Source organism: Erythrolamprus reginae, chromosome 2 (genome assembly GCF_031021105.1).
Source record: "Erythrolamprus reginae isolate rEryReg1 chromosome 2, rEryReg1.hap1, whole genome shotgun sequence".
NCBI classification, from domain to species: Eukaryota; Metazoa; Chordata; class Lepidosauria; order Squamata; family Dipsadidae; genus Erythrolamprus; species Erythrolamprus reginae.
Window position 1 is genome coordinate 47475379 of NC_091951.1, and position 17521 is coordinate 47492899.

The 17521-nt window shown below is 45.2% G+C and overlaps 1 protein-coding gene and 1 pseudogene across 2 annotated transcripts in view; one reads left to right on the plus strand and one right to left on the minus strand.

Annotated features, from left to right (window-relative positions):
* LOC139160342 (zinc finger protein 737-like) overlaps positions 1 to 6529 on the plus strand; it is a 97057-nt gene extending 90528 nt beyond the window's left edge. For both annotated transcript variants that reach the window (XM_070738113.1, XM_070738112.1), the window contains 2 exons: positions 3635 to 3764; positions 4431 to 6529. In XM_070738113.1, the coding sequence (XP_070594214.1) occupies positions 3635 to 3764; positions 4431 to 6046 (1746 nt within the window). In that variant the 3' untranslated portion in view covers positions 6047 to 6529. The remainder of the gene's footprint in view (positions 1 to 3634; positions 3765 to 4430) is intronic.
* LOC139160334 (zinc finger protein 208-like) overlaps positions 1 to 17315 on the minus strand; it is a 147101-nt pseudogene extending 129786 nt beyond the window's left edge.
* Positions 17316 to 17521: the final 206 nt, after the last annotated feature.

Below are 17521 nucleotides of genomic sequence, written 5' to 3' on the forward strand. Positions count from 1 at the left end.
ATAACCAACACTTTGAATTGTGAATGGAAACTAATTGGTAGCCATTGCAGCACGTGGAGTGTAGGTGTTATATGGGTGTACCTAGGTACATCCATAAAAGCTGAAGCGGCTGCATTCTGGACTATCTGCAATCTCTGAACAATCTTTGAGGGTCTCCCTATGTAGAGCACATTGCAATAAACAAGTCGGGAGATGATGAGGGCCTGAGTGACTGTGCGAAAGGCCTCCTGGTCCATGTAGGGCTGTAACTAGTACACCAGGCGAACCGGGGCAAAAGTCCCCTGGCCAAAGCCGAGAGATGGTGTTCAAGATTCAGCTGTGGATCCAAGAGGACACCCAAGTTACAGACACTATCTGAGGGGGTCAAAGTCTCCCCCACTCAAACAGTGGACAAACAGATGGAACAGTCCTTTGGAGGAAGTGCCCAAAGCCACTCAGTCTTGTTTGGGTTCAGCTTGACCCTGATGGCCCCCATTCAGACCCAACAGCTTCCAGGCAACGGCACATCACATCCACCGAAATGTTATCCTTATGAATTTTTTTTTTTTTGACTCCTATTCAGCCAATGGCTCAGACAATTAACAGCTTCCTTGCTATAATAATAATAATAATAATAATAATAATAATAATAATAATAATAATAATTTATTAGATTTGTATGCCGCTCCTCTCCGAAGACTCAGGGCAGCTCACAACAACAATAAAACAATGTTACAATGTAAAACAAATCTAATATTAAAAAACAGTTAAAAACCCATCATTCAAAAACCATGCAACACACGCATACCATACATAAAATGTAAAAGCCTGGGGGAGGTGTCTCAGTTCCCCCATGCCTGGCGATACAGGTCGGTCTTAAATAATTTGCGAAAGACAAGGAGGGTGGGGGCAGTTCTAATCTCTGGGGGGAGTTCATTCCAGAGGGCTGGGACCGCCACAGAGAAGGCTCTTCCCCTGGGGCCCGCCAAACGTCATTGTTTAGTCGACGGGACCCGGAGAAGGCCAACTCTGGGACCTTATCAGTCGCTGGGATTCGTGCGGTAGAAGGTGATTCCGGAGGTATTCTGGTCCGATGCCATGTAGGGCTTTAAAGGTCATTACCAACACTTTGAATTGAGACCGGAAACTGATCGGCAGCCAGTGCAGGCCATGGGGTGTTGGAGAAACTTGGGCAAATCTGGGAAGCCCCACGATAGCTCTCGCGGTCGCATTCTACACGATCTGAAGTTTCCGAACCCTTTTCAAAGGTAGCCCATGTACAGAGCGTTGCAGTAGTCGAACCTCAAGGTGATGAGGGCATGAGCGACTGTGAGCAATGACTCCCTGTCCAAATAGGGCTGCAACTGGGGCACCAGGCGAACCTGGGCAAATGCCCTCCTTGCCACAGCCGTAAAATTATGTTCCAATGTTAGCTGTGGAACGAGGAGGACGCCCAATCTGCGAACTCTCTCTGAAGGGGTCAATAATTCCCCCCCCCCCCAGGTTGATGGACGGACAGATGTAATTGTCCTTGGGAGGCAAAACCCACAGCCACTCCATCTTGTCAGGGTTGAGTTTGAGCTTGTTGACATCCATCCAGACCCGAACAGTCTCCAGACATCGACATATCACTTCCACTGCTTCGCTGACTGGACATGGGGTGGAGATGTATAACTGGGTATCATCAGGATACTGATGATACCTCACCCCATGTCCTTGGATGATCTCACCCAGCAGTTTCATGTAGATATTAAATAGCAGGGGGGAGAGGACCGACCCCTGAGGCACCCCACAAGGGAGAGACCTCGGGGTCGACCTCTGACATCCCACTAACCCAACTGCGACCGACCAGAGAGGTAGGAGGAGAACCACTGGAGAACAGTGCCTCCCACCCCTAACCCCTCCAGGCGGTGCAGAAGGATACCATGGTCGATGGTATCGAAAGCCGCTGAGAGGTCAAGGAGCACCAGGACAGAGGATAAACCCCTGTCCCGGGCCCGCCAGAGATCATCCATCAGCGTGACCAAAGCAGTTTCCATGCTGTAGCCGGGCCTGAATCCTGACTGCTGAAGTCCTAGATAATCTGCTTCTTCCAAGGACCGCTGGAGTTGGAGTGCCACCACCTTCTCAACAATCTTCCCCATAAAGGGGAGGTTGGAGACTGGATGATAGTTATTAAACAGGGCTGGGTCCAGGGAGGGCTTCTTGAGGAGGGGGCACACAAGTGCCTCCTTATAAGGAGCCGGGAAGGACCCCCTCCCCAAAGAAGCATTGACAATCTCCTGGACCTAGCTCCGTGTCACCTCTCGGCTGGCCAAAACCAACCAAGAGGGACACAGATCCAGTAGACAAGTGGCGGAACTCACAGCTCCAAGTCAAACTCCACGCAGACAGATGGACAAGGACGGGCCCCTGTCACCTTGACTGACTCGTTGTCAGCCGACATTGGTATTCAATTGGAGTCGAGGTCCACCCGGATCCAAGAGACTTTATCAGCGAAAAATGAGTTAAACTCCTCAGCACTGCCCTGCAAGGGCTCCCCAACTCCCCCCTGGTTAAGAAGGGAGCGGGTCACCCTAAACAGAGGGTCTGGGCGGGATTCCGCTGATGCAATCAAGGCGGCATGATACACACATCTTGCTGCCTTGAGCGCCACTTTGTAAGTCTTAATATGAGCTCTTACAAGTGTTTGGTTGGATTCGGATTTACTGTTCCTCCATCGCTTCTCTAGATGTCTCTATTGGCATTTCAACTCCTGGAGCTCCTCGTTGAACCATGGAGCTCTACGGGTCTAGTGCCACAGAGAGGTCGCAACGGCGCAATTTGGTAAAGAGCCTCCGCTGCAGCCCTATTCCAGGCCACAGCAAGAGACTCTGCCGAGCTGTGGATGAGTGAATCTGGTAAAATCCCAAGCAGCCTCTGAAAGCCCTCTGGGTCCATCAGGGACGGAACCACCTAGTCGGTTCCACCTCCCTTCGGGGTAGGATTGGAGCCAGGAAATCAAGCCGCAGTAGAAAATGGTCTGACCATGACAAAGGCCATGCTTCTAAGCCCTTTAGTCTCAGTCCATTTCTCAATTGCTCCGAGAGGACTACCATGTCAGGTGTGTGTCCCCCCTCGTGAGTCGGACCCTGAACTACTTGAGTCAGGTCCATGCCTGTCATGAAGAGTTTTGAATTTCTGGGTATTGATGGCACACACAAACACACACCCAGAGAGAGAGAGAGAGAGAGAGAGAGAGAGAGAGAGAGAGAAAACACAGAGACACAAAAACCTCCTTCTGTATACATAGGAAGATTATAGTCACTGATAGATGATGTTTCCAAGGTCCACCTGCCAGTTGATTCTCTCCAGATTCTGATGGTTTTTTGATGGTGGATGCATTAATGGATTGAGAAGAGTGTTTTGAGAGCGAATAGTAGATGAATCGATCCAGAAGGAAATAAATCTTTATTGAATGGCACCAAAAGTCCGGATAAAAGCTGCCTAAAATATTTTTGCAGTCAAATGCTTCTTGTTCTGTCCATTTTCTCATCTCAGTCCTGGAATCCTACTAAGCATAGACCTTAGTGCATAATTTTGCTTTGGGAATTTCTAAAGAAAAGGGCAGATCTTGCAGACCCTCCCAGGCCTATTCTGCACTTTTTTTCCCCAGGAGGATCTTGTGCCCTTTGAGGATGTGGCTGTTTATTTCTTGGAGGAGGAGTGGTCTCGGCTGGATCTTCACCAAAAAGCTCTGCATTGGGAAGTCATGCTGGAGAATTACAGAAACTCAGCTTCTTTAGGTAAGGTTTGCTATTCTCCAGTCTGAGTTCAGGAAGACATGATGTAGGTAGATGCCATTGTCTGTTTCTTATTTAAATATCTCCAAATAGAGTTCATCTCTTGAGAGGGAAAAGGAGAAGATCTGCTGATCTGCTGCTCCTAGTATGGAAATAGATGAATTGCTTTCTTTTTAGATACATCCTGTGTCACTTGTCACCTGCTGAGTTTTTCTATTTTGATTTAAACCTGTCAGTGATAAAATAATTCCTTGGTTTCAGGTAATGCTAAACTCTATTACAGAGATTTCATATTATTTGTCCTAGATGCTTCTGTGCCAGTACTATGAAGGATTGCAGATCAATTAATTATTTTGGCTTAATGGACTTTGCTTCCATTTCATTTCTATCCTGAGTCTTGGAATTAGGACAGTCTGGTCCCATTTTTCAATTGCAAACATGCTGCATAGGGTTAATACAAGAACTCTTAAGTTTTCTTTCTCTTCCATCATGTGATCTTTGGCAGGAAAAAATTAAAACACAAATGGAAGAACAAAACAAATTCCTCAAAGTTAATTCTCAGAGGGCTCTTCCGAAATTGGCCCACCAACAATAAATATTAGGTTTTCTTACATCTTTCTCCTTTTTTCTAAACCTTGCTAATATTCTTATTCCTCTTTTCCTTTAAAGGTTATAATGGGCAAGAGTATAAAGAGTCGATTGAACCATTCCAAAAGTACGAACATGGGAATAGAACAGAGAAGCCTGAAAATCAAATGGAGCAACAAAGACAGAAGCAGGAAAACTCATTTTCAGTTGATGCTCAGTTGCAAGGCTTTCTTGACAAACTAGGAAAAATAGAGAAAAAATATATTGGACTAGGTGAAGGACTATTCAAAGACACATTAGATGTAAATGAATATTATCCAACACAACCAAGACCAGAAGACAACATATGTAAAGACAATGGAAAAAATTACAGTGGGACATTAACTCTTTCTAGAGAAAGAGTGATGTCTGAGAAAGGGATGCACATAGGAGAGAAGCCATTTAAAAACATTGAGTGTGGAAAGGACCAATGTGGTCATCTTACTTCCCATGACAGAAGACAGATAGGGGAGAAGCCATACAAATGCATGGAGTGTGGAAAGGGCTTCAGCCGACATACTAATCTTATTACACATCAAATGATCCACACAGGGGAAAAACCATATAAATGCATGGAGTGTGGGAAGGACTTTAGAACAAACAAAGACCTTACAACTCACGAAAGGATCCACACAGGGGAGAAGCCATATAAATGCATGGAGTGTGGAAAGGGCTTCATTAAAAGCAGTCATCTTATTTCACATCAAAGGATCCACACAGGGGAGAAGCCATATAAATGCATGGAGTGTGGAAAGGACTTTAGAGTAAGCAGTCATCTTACACGCCATCAAAGGACCCACACAGGGGAGAAGCCATATAAATGCATGGAGTGTGGAAAGGGCTTCAGCCAACATACTAATCTTATTACACATCAAATGATCCACACAGGGGAGAAGCCATATAAATGCATGGAGTGTGGAAAGGACTTTAGAACAAACAAAGACCTTACAATCCATGAAAGGATCCACACAGGGGAGAAGCCATATAAATGCATGGAGTGTGGAAAGGGCTTCATTAAAAGCAGTCATCTTATTTCACATCAAAGGACCCACACAGGGGAGAAGCCATATAAATGCATGGAGTGTGGAAAGGGCTTCAGCCGACATACTAATCTTATTACACATCAAATGATCCACACAGGGGAGAAGCCATATAAATGCATGGAGTGTGGAAAGGGCTTCAGCCGACATACTAATCTTATTACACATCAAATGATCCACACAGGGGAGAAGCCATATAAATGCATGGAGTGTGGAAAGGACTTTAGAACAAACAAAGACCTTACAACCCATGAAAGGATCCACACAGGGGAGAAGCCATATAAATGCATGGAGTGTGGAAAGGGCTTCATTAAAAGCAGTCATCTTATTTCACATCAAAGGATCCACACAGGGGAGAAGCCATATAAATGCATGGAGTGTGGAAAGGGCTTTAGTTCCAACAGTTATCTAACTACTCATAGAAAGATCCACACGGGACTGTTGACTCACGGCAAGATAACAATTTTTGAACCGGATGAGCCGGGTCCGTCAGAGCATTGGAGACCTGTGTGGCTCTTGGAGGGTTCATACAGGAAGGGGGAAGGAGAGATGGAAGCTGAAGGTGCTAGAGGGGTAGAGGTGGAGGCCCTTGCAGAGCCTGTGGAACTCCCCAGTTAGAGCCTCGTTTGGGTCAGATGAGGAGGGGGTGATTAATGACCCCTTTCTCAAAGTCTGAATGTGCAGCATTATGGGACAACAGAAGTAGCTGCGCTGATGCAGAAGATCTTAAACACAGCTGGGAGTAATTAGGCTTAAAAGGGGAGGTTTTGTGGCTTAGCTCTTTGCAGGAGTTATCTTTTGTGGTTTAACAGAGACAACAAAGATCCGGAATTCCCACTCTAAACCAACATCTTGAATCTTTGGAAAACAACCCAGTTTTTGGACACTTGTGTTTTGAAAGACTGTAGCCGTTGAACAATAGAGTGTGTATCTTTGCTGCAGCCCAGTTTGGAGGCATTCTTTACAGACCTTGTGCGGTTTGGGACATTTGTTATCTGCTTGGTATATACCCCTGTCCTATTGGTCATAAACAGGCTTTATTTTGCCGTCATTGTGGCTCTCAGTCAACTTGTAAAGCAATATATTTTGTGTTTCAGAAAACTCCAGTCTGGGTGTGTGTTTTTTTGTCTTTCTTTGATGCTCAACCGGTGTCAGGTAGAACAGGGAGTAGTGATCAAACAGCAGAGAGTATGGCAAGGCTTTTACTTACAGGAATCAACTGGCTGGTAATAAAAGGATCTACACAGAGAAAAACCCATAAAAACCCTTGGAGTACAGAAAGGATTTCCGAGAAACTAGTAGTCTTACTTCCCATAGGAACATCCATAAAAGGATGAAGTCATGTAAGTCCATGGACTGTGGAGAGAGAACGAGAGGAGCAAAAATGATGTAATTCCCCATACAGAGATACATTTGGTTAAGAATCTATGTTAATTCTAGATTTCATTTGTTAAATCCTGGGATTTTCTTTTCAAGAGTTCCTGCCACTCAGTTGTTTCTTTCCACTTCATTACACATAAAGTGTTTTAAATGTCGTTCTTCTAAACGCAACCATAGATCTCTACTGAACCATTAATTCACAGTGAAATATAACCCAAGAAGCACAAAGAGACTTTCTCTAAGATCAGGCACTGTACCTGAGGATTGGAGGGAGGCAAATGTAATCCCGATCTTCAAAAAAGGATCCAGAGGTGATCCAGGAAACTATAGACCAGTCAGTTTAACCTCAGTTCCAGGTAAAGTGATGGAAACCATTATTAAAGATAAAATTACTGGTCACATAGAAAAACAGGCATTGCTGAAAGAAAATCAACATCAAGGCAAATCATGTCTTACTAACTTGTTAGAATTCTTTGAGGGTGTAAATAAACACATAGATAAAGAGGACACAATTGATATTGTATATCTTGACTTTCAAAAGGCTTTTGACAAAGTCCCTCACCAAAGGCTCCTAAAAAAGCTCTCAGCCACGGAATTAGAGGACAGGTCTTGTCCTGGATTGGTAACTGGCTAAATTGTATGAAGCAAAGGGTGGCAATAAATGGATAATTCTCTGGATGGAAAGAAGTAAGAAGGGGTGTGCCCCAAGGTTCAGTTTTGGGACCTTTACTTTTTAATTTATTCATTAATGATCTGGATGTAGAAGTAAATAGTGAGGTAGCAAGTTTGCTGACGACATTAAATTGTTCCAGGTAGTGAAAAGTGAAACTGATTGTCGGGAGCTCCAGAAGGATCTCTCAAAATTGAGTGAGTGGGCAACAAAGTGGCAAATGCATTTAACCTAAACAAGTGCAAAGTTATGCACATTGGGGCAAAGAACCCCAATTATTCCTATACAGTTTTTTCCCGAACGCCATCACTCTACTAAAGAAATAATTCCCTCAACACTGTCAGACTTTTTATTAAATCTGCACTTAATTAATAATAATAATAATAATTTATTAGATTTGTATGCCGCCCCTCTCTGAAGACTCGGGGCGGCTCACAACAACGATAAAAACAATATTATGCTGGCACAAATGTAATATTAAAAAAACTAAAAACCCTATCATAATTAAAAGCCAAACAGCACATACATACCAAACATAAATTATAATAAGCCTGGGGGAAACGTCTCTCAAATCCCCCATGCCTGGTGGTATAGGTGGGTCTTAAGTAGTTTACGGAAGACAAGGAGGGTGGGAGCAGTTCTAATCTCCGGAGGGAGACTTGATTCCAGAGGGCCGGGGCTGCCACAGAGAAGGCTCTTCCCCTGGGGCCTGCCAGACGACATTGTTTAGTCGACGGGACCCGGAGAAGGCCAACTCTGTGGGACCTTATCGGCCGCTGGGATTCGTGCGGTAGCAGGCGGTTCTGGAGGTACTCTGGTAGAGTGCCATGTAGGGCTTTAAAGGTCATGACCAACACTTTGAATTGTGACCGGAAACTGATCGGCAGCCAATGCAGGCCACGGAGTGTTGTAGATACGTGGGCGAATCTGGAAAGCCCCACGATGGCTCTCGCGGCCGTGTTCTGCAGGATCTGGAGTTTCCGAACACTTTTCAAAGGTAGCCCCATGTAGAGAGCGTTGCAGTAATCGAACCTCGAGGTGATAAGGGCATGAGTGACTGTGAGCAATGACTCCCTGTCCAAATAGGGCCGCAACTGGTGCACCAGGCGAACCTGGGCAAACACCCTCCTCGCCACAGCCGAAAGATGATATTCTAATGTCAGGTGTGGATCGAGCAGGAGGCCAAGTTGCACACCCTCTCTGAGGGGGTCAACAATTCCCCCCCCAGGGTAATGGACGGACAGATGGAATTGTCCTTGGGAGGCAACACCCCACTCTGTCTTGTCTGGATTGAGTTTGAGTTTCTTGACACCCATCCAGTCCCCAACAGCCTCCAGGCACCGGCACATCACTTCCACTGCTTCGTTGACTGGACATGGGGTGGAGATGTACAACTGGGTATCATCCGCATATTGATGATACCTCACCCCATGCCCTTGGATGATCTCACCCAGGGGTTTCATGTAGATATTAAATAGCAGGGGGGAGAGGACCAACCCCTGAGGCACCCCACAAGGGAGAAACCTAGAGGTCGACCTCTGACCCCCCACTAACACCGACTGCGACCGACCGGAGAGGTAGGAGGAGAACCACTGGAGAACAGTGCCTCCCACTCCCAGCCCCTCCAGTCGGCGCAGAAGGATACCATGATCGATGGTATCGAAAGCCGCTGAGAGGTCAAGAAGCACCAGAACAGAGGACAAGCCCCTATCCCGGGCCCGCCAGAGATCATCCATCAACGCGACCAAAGCAGTTTCCATGCTGTAACCGAGCCTGAAACCCGACTGTTGAGGCCCTAGATAATCGGCTTCTTCCAAGGACTGCTGGAGTTGGAGTGCCACCACCTTCTCAACAACCTTCCCCATAAAGGGAAGGTTGGAGACTGGACGGTAGTTATTACGCATGGCTGGGTCCAGGGAAGGCTTCTTGAGGAGGGGGCGCACAAATGCCTCCTTATAAGTGTTGTGGTTCAGCCTGGGACCCCTCCGGGAATGGCTGATTTGCTGTCGGTGTCCAGCTCAGAGGCTGAGGACCAGGAGGGGCAGACTGATGAAGAAGCTGAATCCCAGGCTGAAGATGAAGGACAGCCAGAGTTCCACCAGGGGGAGCTCTCCCCAGCAAGCAGCCTGGATTCCCTGGGGGAAGATGCTAGTGACTTCATAGATATGCGACAGAGGAGAGCTAACGAGAGAAGAACGCAATTGGCTAGATATTTCCAGCATTAGAGGTCACAGCTGGGTTTGGGTGTGGTGCTCTTGGGAAAGGATAAAAGGCGGCCCCACCCTTCCTGGCTTGTGGAGTTTTATCTTGGAGATTCGTGAGACCTGTCTGTGAACTTTGGTGGCTACAATCCTGGTTTGTGCTTTGGACTCTTGAAACCTTGGGGGGGGGTGCCAGCAAGAAGCTTTTGGAATTGACTGGACATCAGGACCCTGTTGTAAAGTATTGTAACCTGTCTGCTGTGAAGACAGGTTTTCCTTTGTGCTTATTTTTTCCTGCTATAAATTACTTTTGGATTTTACCAGAGTGTCTGGCTGTTTTTTCAGTGGGTGTGGAGGTCTGGGAAAACCCAGACAGAACAATAAGGAGCCGGGAAGGACCCCCTCCCCAAGGAGGTGGTGACAATCTCCTGGACCTAGCTTCGTGTCACCTCTCGACTGGCCGAAACCAACCAAGAGGGACAGGGATCCAGTAAACAGGTGGCAGAACTCACAGCTCCAATGGCCTTGTCCACTTCATCAGGTGTCACCAAGTCAAACTCCTCCCAGACAGATGGACAAAGACGTTTAGCCCCAGTCGCCTTGACTGACTCATTGTCAGCCGATACTGCTATGCAATTGGAGTCGAGTTCCGCTCGGATCCGAACGACTTTATCAGCGAAAAACGAGTTAAATTCCTCAGCACTGCCCTGCAAGGGTTCCCCAACTCCCCCCTGATTTAGAAGGGAGCGGGTCACCCTTCTAAATCACTCAAAGTGTTAAACTAAGTATTTCTACTAGTTTTTCTCATCATTCCTATCATCCTTTTCCTCCCACTTGGGACTGTATGACTGTAACTTGTTGCTTGTATCATAAGATTTTTATTAATATTTTTTCTTCATTGCTTATTTGACCCCTATGACAATCATTAAGTGTTGTTCCACATAATTCTTGACAAATGGATCTTTTTCTTTTATGTGCACTGAGAGCATATGCACCAAGACAAATTCCTTGTGTGTCCAATCATACTTGGCTAATAAAAATTCTATTGTATTCTATTATATCAAATAAAATCCATGCAGTTCAACATTAAACCACTGGGGGGGCAGAGGTGGATTCCAGAGGAGGGTGAGAAGGAAGTGACATGTTTAGGCTTGCCTCTCTAGGACACTGCAACTTCTCTCTTTCACCATTTGAGTTTTGCAGGAGGTAAAACTGGAGGAAAGTCTTGAAGAGAACAGACCCAGTTGTTGTCCTGGGTGACTGGTGGATGTTTTCCCATTCAGAGGGAAATGGATGGAGAGATGGGATTATCCTTGGCAGGCAAAACACACTCCCACTCCATCTTGTCAGGGTTGAGTTTGAGCCTGTTGACACCCATCCAGACCCTAACAGCCTCCATGCACTGGCACATCACTTCCACCACTTCAGCAACTGGACATGGGGTAGAGATGTACAGCTGTGTGTCATCAGTGTACTGATGGCACCTCACCCCATGCCCTTGGATGATCTCAACCAGCGGTTTCATGTAGATATTAAATAGCAGGGGGGAATGTACCGACCCCTGGGACACCCCACAAGGGAGAACCTCGAGGTCGACCTCTGCCCCCCCCCACTAACACCGACTGCGACCGGCCAGAGAGGTAAGAGGAGAACCACTGCAGAACAGTTCCCCCCACTCCCAACCCCTCTAGCCATCGCAGAGGGATACCATGGTTGATGGTATCGAAAGCCACTGAGAGGTCAAGAAGCACCAGGACATCCAGCACATAGTAAGAATGCAGAGATCATCTGCATCTCCTTCCTTGTAAAACTTTCCTTCTTTCCTGCTTGTCATTTGCCATGCAAGTTCACCCTCTGCCCCTACCCAGCTTTTCCCAGGAAATGGGACCTAATTGCCTCCCCTGGAATATCCTCCTCCTTCCTGCGGATTTGGATTTCTGGCTGGAGACAACACAACAGAAGCCAAAACAGTTTGTCTGCCAGTCTACTTCCCCCATCACACTCCGCCTGTTATGTGCATAGAAAAGGGGGCACATGGGATCTGGGCTCTCCCACTATCGGGACACAGAAGACTGAACCTGGATGAGGGCTTATATCTCTTACTTCTTCAGCGTGAGAACCTCCTGCCTCTCTCTTAAAGGGAAAACATCCACCAGTCACCCAGGACCACAGCTGGGTCTCTTCTCTTCAAGACTTTCCTCCAGTTTTATCTCCTGCAAAACTCAAAGGGTGAAAGAGAGAAGTTGCAGTGTCCTAGAGAGGCAAAACAAACATGTCACTTCCTTCTCACCCTCCTCTGGAATCCACCTGTGGCCCTCCAGTGGTTTAATGCTGAAACACATAGATTTTATTTTATTTATTTAGTCAAGCATGTATTATATAAGACTAAAACAGGAGTTATCTAATACACATTCTATTTGTTCCAGGTCATCTCTGTTCCTAACCTTTAGCTAAGGCCTGCAAGATGCCTAACTCTTTGTTACTTTTACCAGCTTTCTAACCATCCAGGATAGATACAAGCTTTACACGAACATATTCCCTGTGAGTAAACATTCTTTATTCTTGCCAGACAGATTCCGAAATTACAGCCTTCCCGGATTTCTTTCAAGTGTATGCCATAACCTTGTTTTGTTTTACCACACAGCGCATGAATGGAAAACTTTTGATGGGCATTCAAGACTCTCTTATTATACCACAACAATATTAAAGATGTCCAATAGACTTGGTCTTGTCTGATTCCTGATCTGGATTGCCTGAAAGGGTTAGTGCTCAGTAACTGTGGATAGACTTGGAAGAAGCATATTATTTGGCTCCCTGACAATCACTTTCTGGCAAAAGAATTAAGACACAACTTAATTTTTGGAGAGGAAAACAATAATTCTGCCTCTGCCTACCAGCATCAGGGTTAGCAGCATCCTCACTTCAACCCGGAATTTGATAATGAGCAGCAGAGATCTTTTTATATGTTCTAACAAGAAAAATGAATTTTGCTTTCTAAGATTATAGAAATGTGAAGTGAATAAGAAATTGCATGTAGTCATATATGATTATGTAATCTTCTATGTTTTGTATTATTAGTAAACTTATTAGTAGCAGATATTCCTTGATTTTTAAGAATCCACTTTTGTTCCATAAGGTAAATCTCAGGACTTCTGCTATGGAACTGTTCAGTTTACTTGTATAAGGTGACTAAGCAAATTTCCCAAGAAAAGTTTATTCAGATAATACTAGGAAGAGATTTCTTTATAGCACATATTCTTCAAATCTTTAACAAGACGGTGTTATCATGCATCTGTTGACATTTATTCTGCAGAAATTGGGATGGAATTTAACTCGAGTGGGTGTGGTGTGGTATGATTTTCATGGGGTCAGAAGATGGGTTTGGCTCCACTCCCAAAATGCCCGTCTTCCTACCTATAGCCATAGGCATTGAAAGCCAAGCTTTCTCACAGCAAGTCCCAATAGAGAGGCAGCACATAAATCCTCCTGGACCTGCCATTTCGTAAACATGCTACATGGCTTCCCACCAAGCCCCTGCGCCTTTGCTGTCTTGGTCAGAGCCTGATTCCCGAAGGAGCCCAGAGAACTGCTTTGAAACACTTTTAAATGAAAGCGTTTTCAGGTGGCAGATCCCCCTCCCCGCCTGCAAAAGGGGTGCCTGAAATGTGAGGATCATGGAGGAAAGCTAACTCCCTAGAAGATAGGCTGAAGATACAGATGGATCTTGACAGGCTTGAGCACTGTGTTCTATCTAAGAAAATGAAATGAAATGTAGAGAAAAGTAAAGTTCTACACTTAGGTCAAAGTCCCCCAAAGGTATATATATAAACCGGGTGAAACCAGGCTTACTGGAAGTGACTGTGAGAGGGAATTTGGAGAACCAAGTGGACAATCAGCTAAACATGAGCCAGCAGTGTGCAGCGACAGCCAATAAAGCTAATGCAATCTTGAGCTGCATCAACAGAGGGATACAATCAAGATCAAGTGAGGTACTAATACCCCTCTATAGAGCCTTGGTTAGACCACATCTGGAGTACAGCATCCAGTTTGGGTCACCACGCTATAGAAAAGATGTTGAGACTCTAGGAAAAGTGCAGAGGAGAGCAACCAGAATGATTAGGAGATTAGAGACTAAGACATATCAAGAATGGTTACAGGAACTGGCCATGGCTAGTCTAGATGAGTCTAGATGGGTCTCCTGCTTGAGCAGAGGAGCAGGGCGTTTGGACTAGATGACCGGCAAGGTCTCTTCCAACACTGTTTGTCAGGCTGTAGCTATAATTTGAGTAGAGACTTTGGCCTGCCACAATTAGAGTAATACAGTGGGAATTCGGAGTGGCGGTTGTATGAGGGGAAAATATAATAGCGATAACAAATTCCCTCTAGAAGATTCAAGGTCATCCTTTCTTAGCACCAACCGATGTATGGAGGAGGTCCGTGGATTTGCAGACAACCAGACTGGTCCACGTGATGAACTTGTGGCTGTGAGGATGGGGGATGAGCCTAGTGAAGGGGTACCAAAATGTTTACTACCACTGTGGGTGTGGCTTATTTTGTGGGTGTGGCTTGCCAGCCATGTGGCCAGTTGGGAGTGGCTTGACAATCATGTGACCTGACCCAGGATTTTCCAAGAACCTCAAAACAATCCTCATGTCAATGGACTCAAAACAAGCAGGTCATCAAATTTATCCACATCCTAGAAGTGAGCAGCTGTAGAACAATGAAATAACAGAAACATGTCACTTAGAATTTTGAAAGCACATTTTGAGCATTGTCGTAAACTACTCAAGACTCACTTATACCGCCAGGCATGGGGGAGTTGAGATATTCCTTCCCCTTAGGCCATTACAAGTTATGCATGGTATGTTTGTTTTTATAATAAAGTTTTTTAGTTGTTTTTTTAATTATTGGATTGTTACATGTTGTTTTATCATTGTTGTTAGCCGCCCCGAGTCTACGGAGAGGGGCAACATACAAATCCAATAAATTATTATTATTATTATTATTATTGTTGTCATAAAGGTGCGTTCATGATTAAAATGGAGACTCACAAAATAATCAGTTACTCAAAGGAAACAATCTAAAGTGTTCCTTGCTACTTCCACAACCTAAATGAACATCCCAAAATGCCCCATTCCACATAAGAGTCTTAACCCTCCTTCCTGCAGACGACCAGACCTCTTTTCTAGAGAATATTATAGGCATTCAGAAAGGAGGGAGAGGCAGAAATCCAGTTCACAGAGAATTAATTCCAGATTTTATCTCCTTATACTTTTCCTAGACAATTTTGTTTGTAGTAGAATCGCTGACTTTGGGGTTTTTAAACTCTTTTGGGAAGAACACAGAGGGCAACCAAAGAGGACGCCCTGCATTTTCTTTCAACATCTTTTGGTGCAAATTGGGTGCTCTGGGGTGGAGTTCCATTTTGGCCACCCCACTGCGTCCGCCCCCCCCCCCCCCCGGTCCGGGTAGTAGCCTAATCCTGATTATATGAACCTTTAGCTGGGTGGGAAACTGTAGGAAAAGTTAGTACTGGTTTAACTACTGACAATAAATTGGAACTTGGAAGAAGGCCAAGGTCTGGACTCTGATTTATGTCTCAGATGTTATTTGGAAGGCTTACACTGCTTATTAAAGAATGTCAGAAGAAGGACATTTTAAACACTTTGTGTATAATGAAGTGGGAAGAAAAAACTGAGTGGCAGGAAACTCCCGGGATTTAACAAATTAAATCTAGAATTAACATAGATTCATAACCAAATGTATCTCTGTATGGGGAATTACATCATTCCTGCTCCACTTGCTCTCTCTCCACAGTCCATGCACTTGCATGACCTCATCCTATGGGAAGTAAGACTACTGGTTTGTCTGAAATCCTTTCTGCACGCCGAGGATTTGTATGGGTTTCTCTCTGTGTAGATCCTTTTATTACCAGCCAGTTGATTCCTGTAAGTAAAAGTCTTGCCATACTCTCTGCTGTCATATGGCTACTCCCTCTTCTGCCTGACACTGGCTGAGCAGCAGATAAAGACAAAAACACACACAGAGACTGGAGGTTTCCGAAACACAAAATATATTGCTTTACAAATTGGCTGAAGAATGTCTTTTTATTATTAATTAATTAATTCTGTATGCCGCCCCTCTCCGAAGACTCGGAGCAGCTTTATGACCAAAAGTTCAGGATTATCTGCCAAGCCAATAACGAATGACCCAAACAGCAGAAGGTTTGTAAAGAATGCCTCCAAACTGAGCTGCAGCAAAGGAATTCACTTTATTGTTCAATAGCTACAGTCTTTCAGAACAAAGGTGTCCAAAAACTGGGCTGTTTTCCATGGATGCAACATGTTGGTTTAGAGAGGGAAACCCAGATCCGTTTCATTGTCTTTTAAACCACAAATGAAAACTACTGCAAAAGGTTCTCCCACAAAGACTCCCCTTTTACGCCTGCTCCAGGATTCCCCAATTACTACCAGCTGTGATTTAGATCTTCTGCATCTGCGCAGCTGCTCATGTTGTCCCATAATCCTGCGCACTCAGACATGGAGAATGGGGCCATTAACCACCCCCTCCTCATCTGACCCAGATGAGGATCTAACTGGGGGTTCCACAGGCACTGCAGGGGCCTCCACCTCTACCTCTCCAGCACTTTCAGCTTCCATCTCTCCTTCCCCTCACCATCTGAACCCTCCGAGAGCCACACAGGTCTCCGATGCTCCGACAGACACGGCTCATCGGGGTCAAAATCTGTTATCAGAGGAGCTGGCCATGAGCCAACCACAACACTCCCCTGTGTGGATCCTTCTATGAGAAGTAAGATAACTGTTGGAACTAAAGCCCTTTCCATACTCCGTGTATATGGCTTCTCCCCTGTGTGGGACCTTTGATGGGAATTACGACTAGTCTGTTGGCTAAAGCCCTTTCAACACTCCCTATATTTATATGGCTTCTCCCCTGTGTGAATCCTTTGATGGGATATAAGATTGCTGCTTTTTCTGAAGTCCTTTCCACATTCCAAGCATTTATATGGCTTCTCCCCTGTGGATCCTGTGATGTGAAATAAGATGAGTATTTTGCCTGAAGCTCCTTCCACACTCCTTCCATTTTTATGGCTTCTCCCCTGTGTGGATCTTGTGATGGCGGGTAAGATGACCATTATTACTAAAGTCCTTTCCACACTCCGTGCATTTATATGGCTTCTCCCCTGTGTGGATCCTTTGATGTGAAATAAGATTACCATCTTGGCTAAAGCCCTTTCCACACTCCATGCATTTATACGGTTTCTCCCCTGTGTGGATCATTTGATGGCGTGTAAGATCATTGCTTTTTCTGAAGACCTTTCCACACTCCATACATTTATATGGCTTTTCCCCTGTGTGGATCCTTTGATGGGGTTTAAGATTACTGAGGAGACTGAAGCCCTTTCCACACTCCATGGATTTATATGGCTTCTCCCCTGTGTGGATCCTGTGATGGGATGTAAGTTTACTGCTTTCTCTGAAGTCCTTTCCACACTCCATGCATTTGTATGGCTTCTCCCTTGTGTGGATCCTTAGATGGGATGTAAGTTGACTGCTTTGTCTGAAGTCCTTTCCACACTCCATGCATTTGTATGGCTTCTCCCCTGTGTGGATCCTTAGATGGCGTGTAAGTTTATTGTTTTCAATGAACTCCTTTCCACACTCCATGCATTTATATGGCTTCTCCCCTACGTGCCTCCCTTTCTCAGATATCACTCTTTCTCTAGAATGAGTGAATGTCCCACTGTAATTTTTTTCACTGTCTTTGCATATATAGTCTTCTGGTTTGGGTTCAGTTGGATAATATTCATTTACATCTAATATG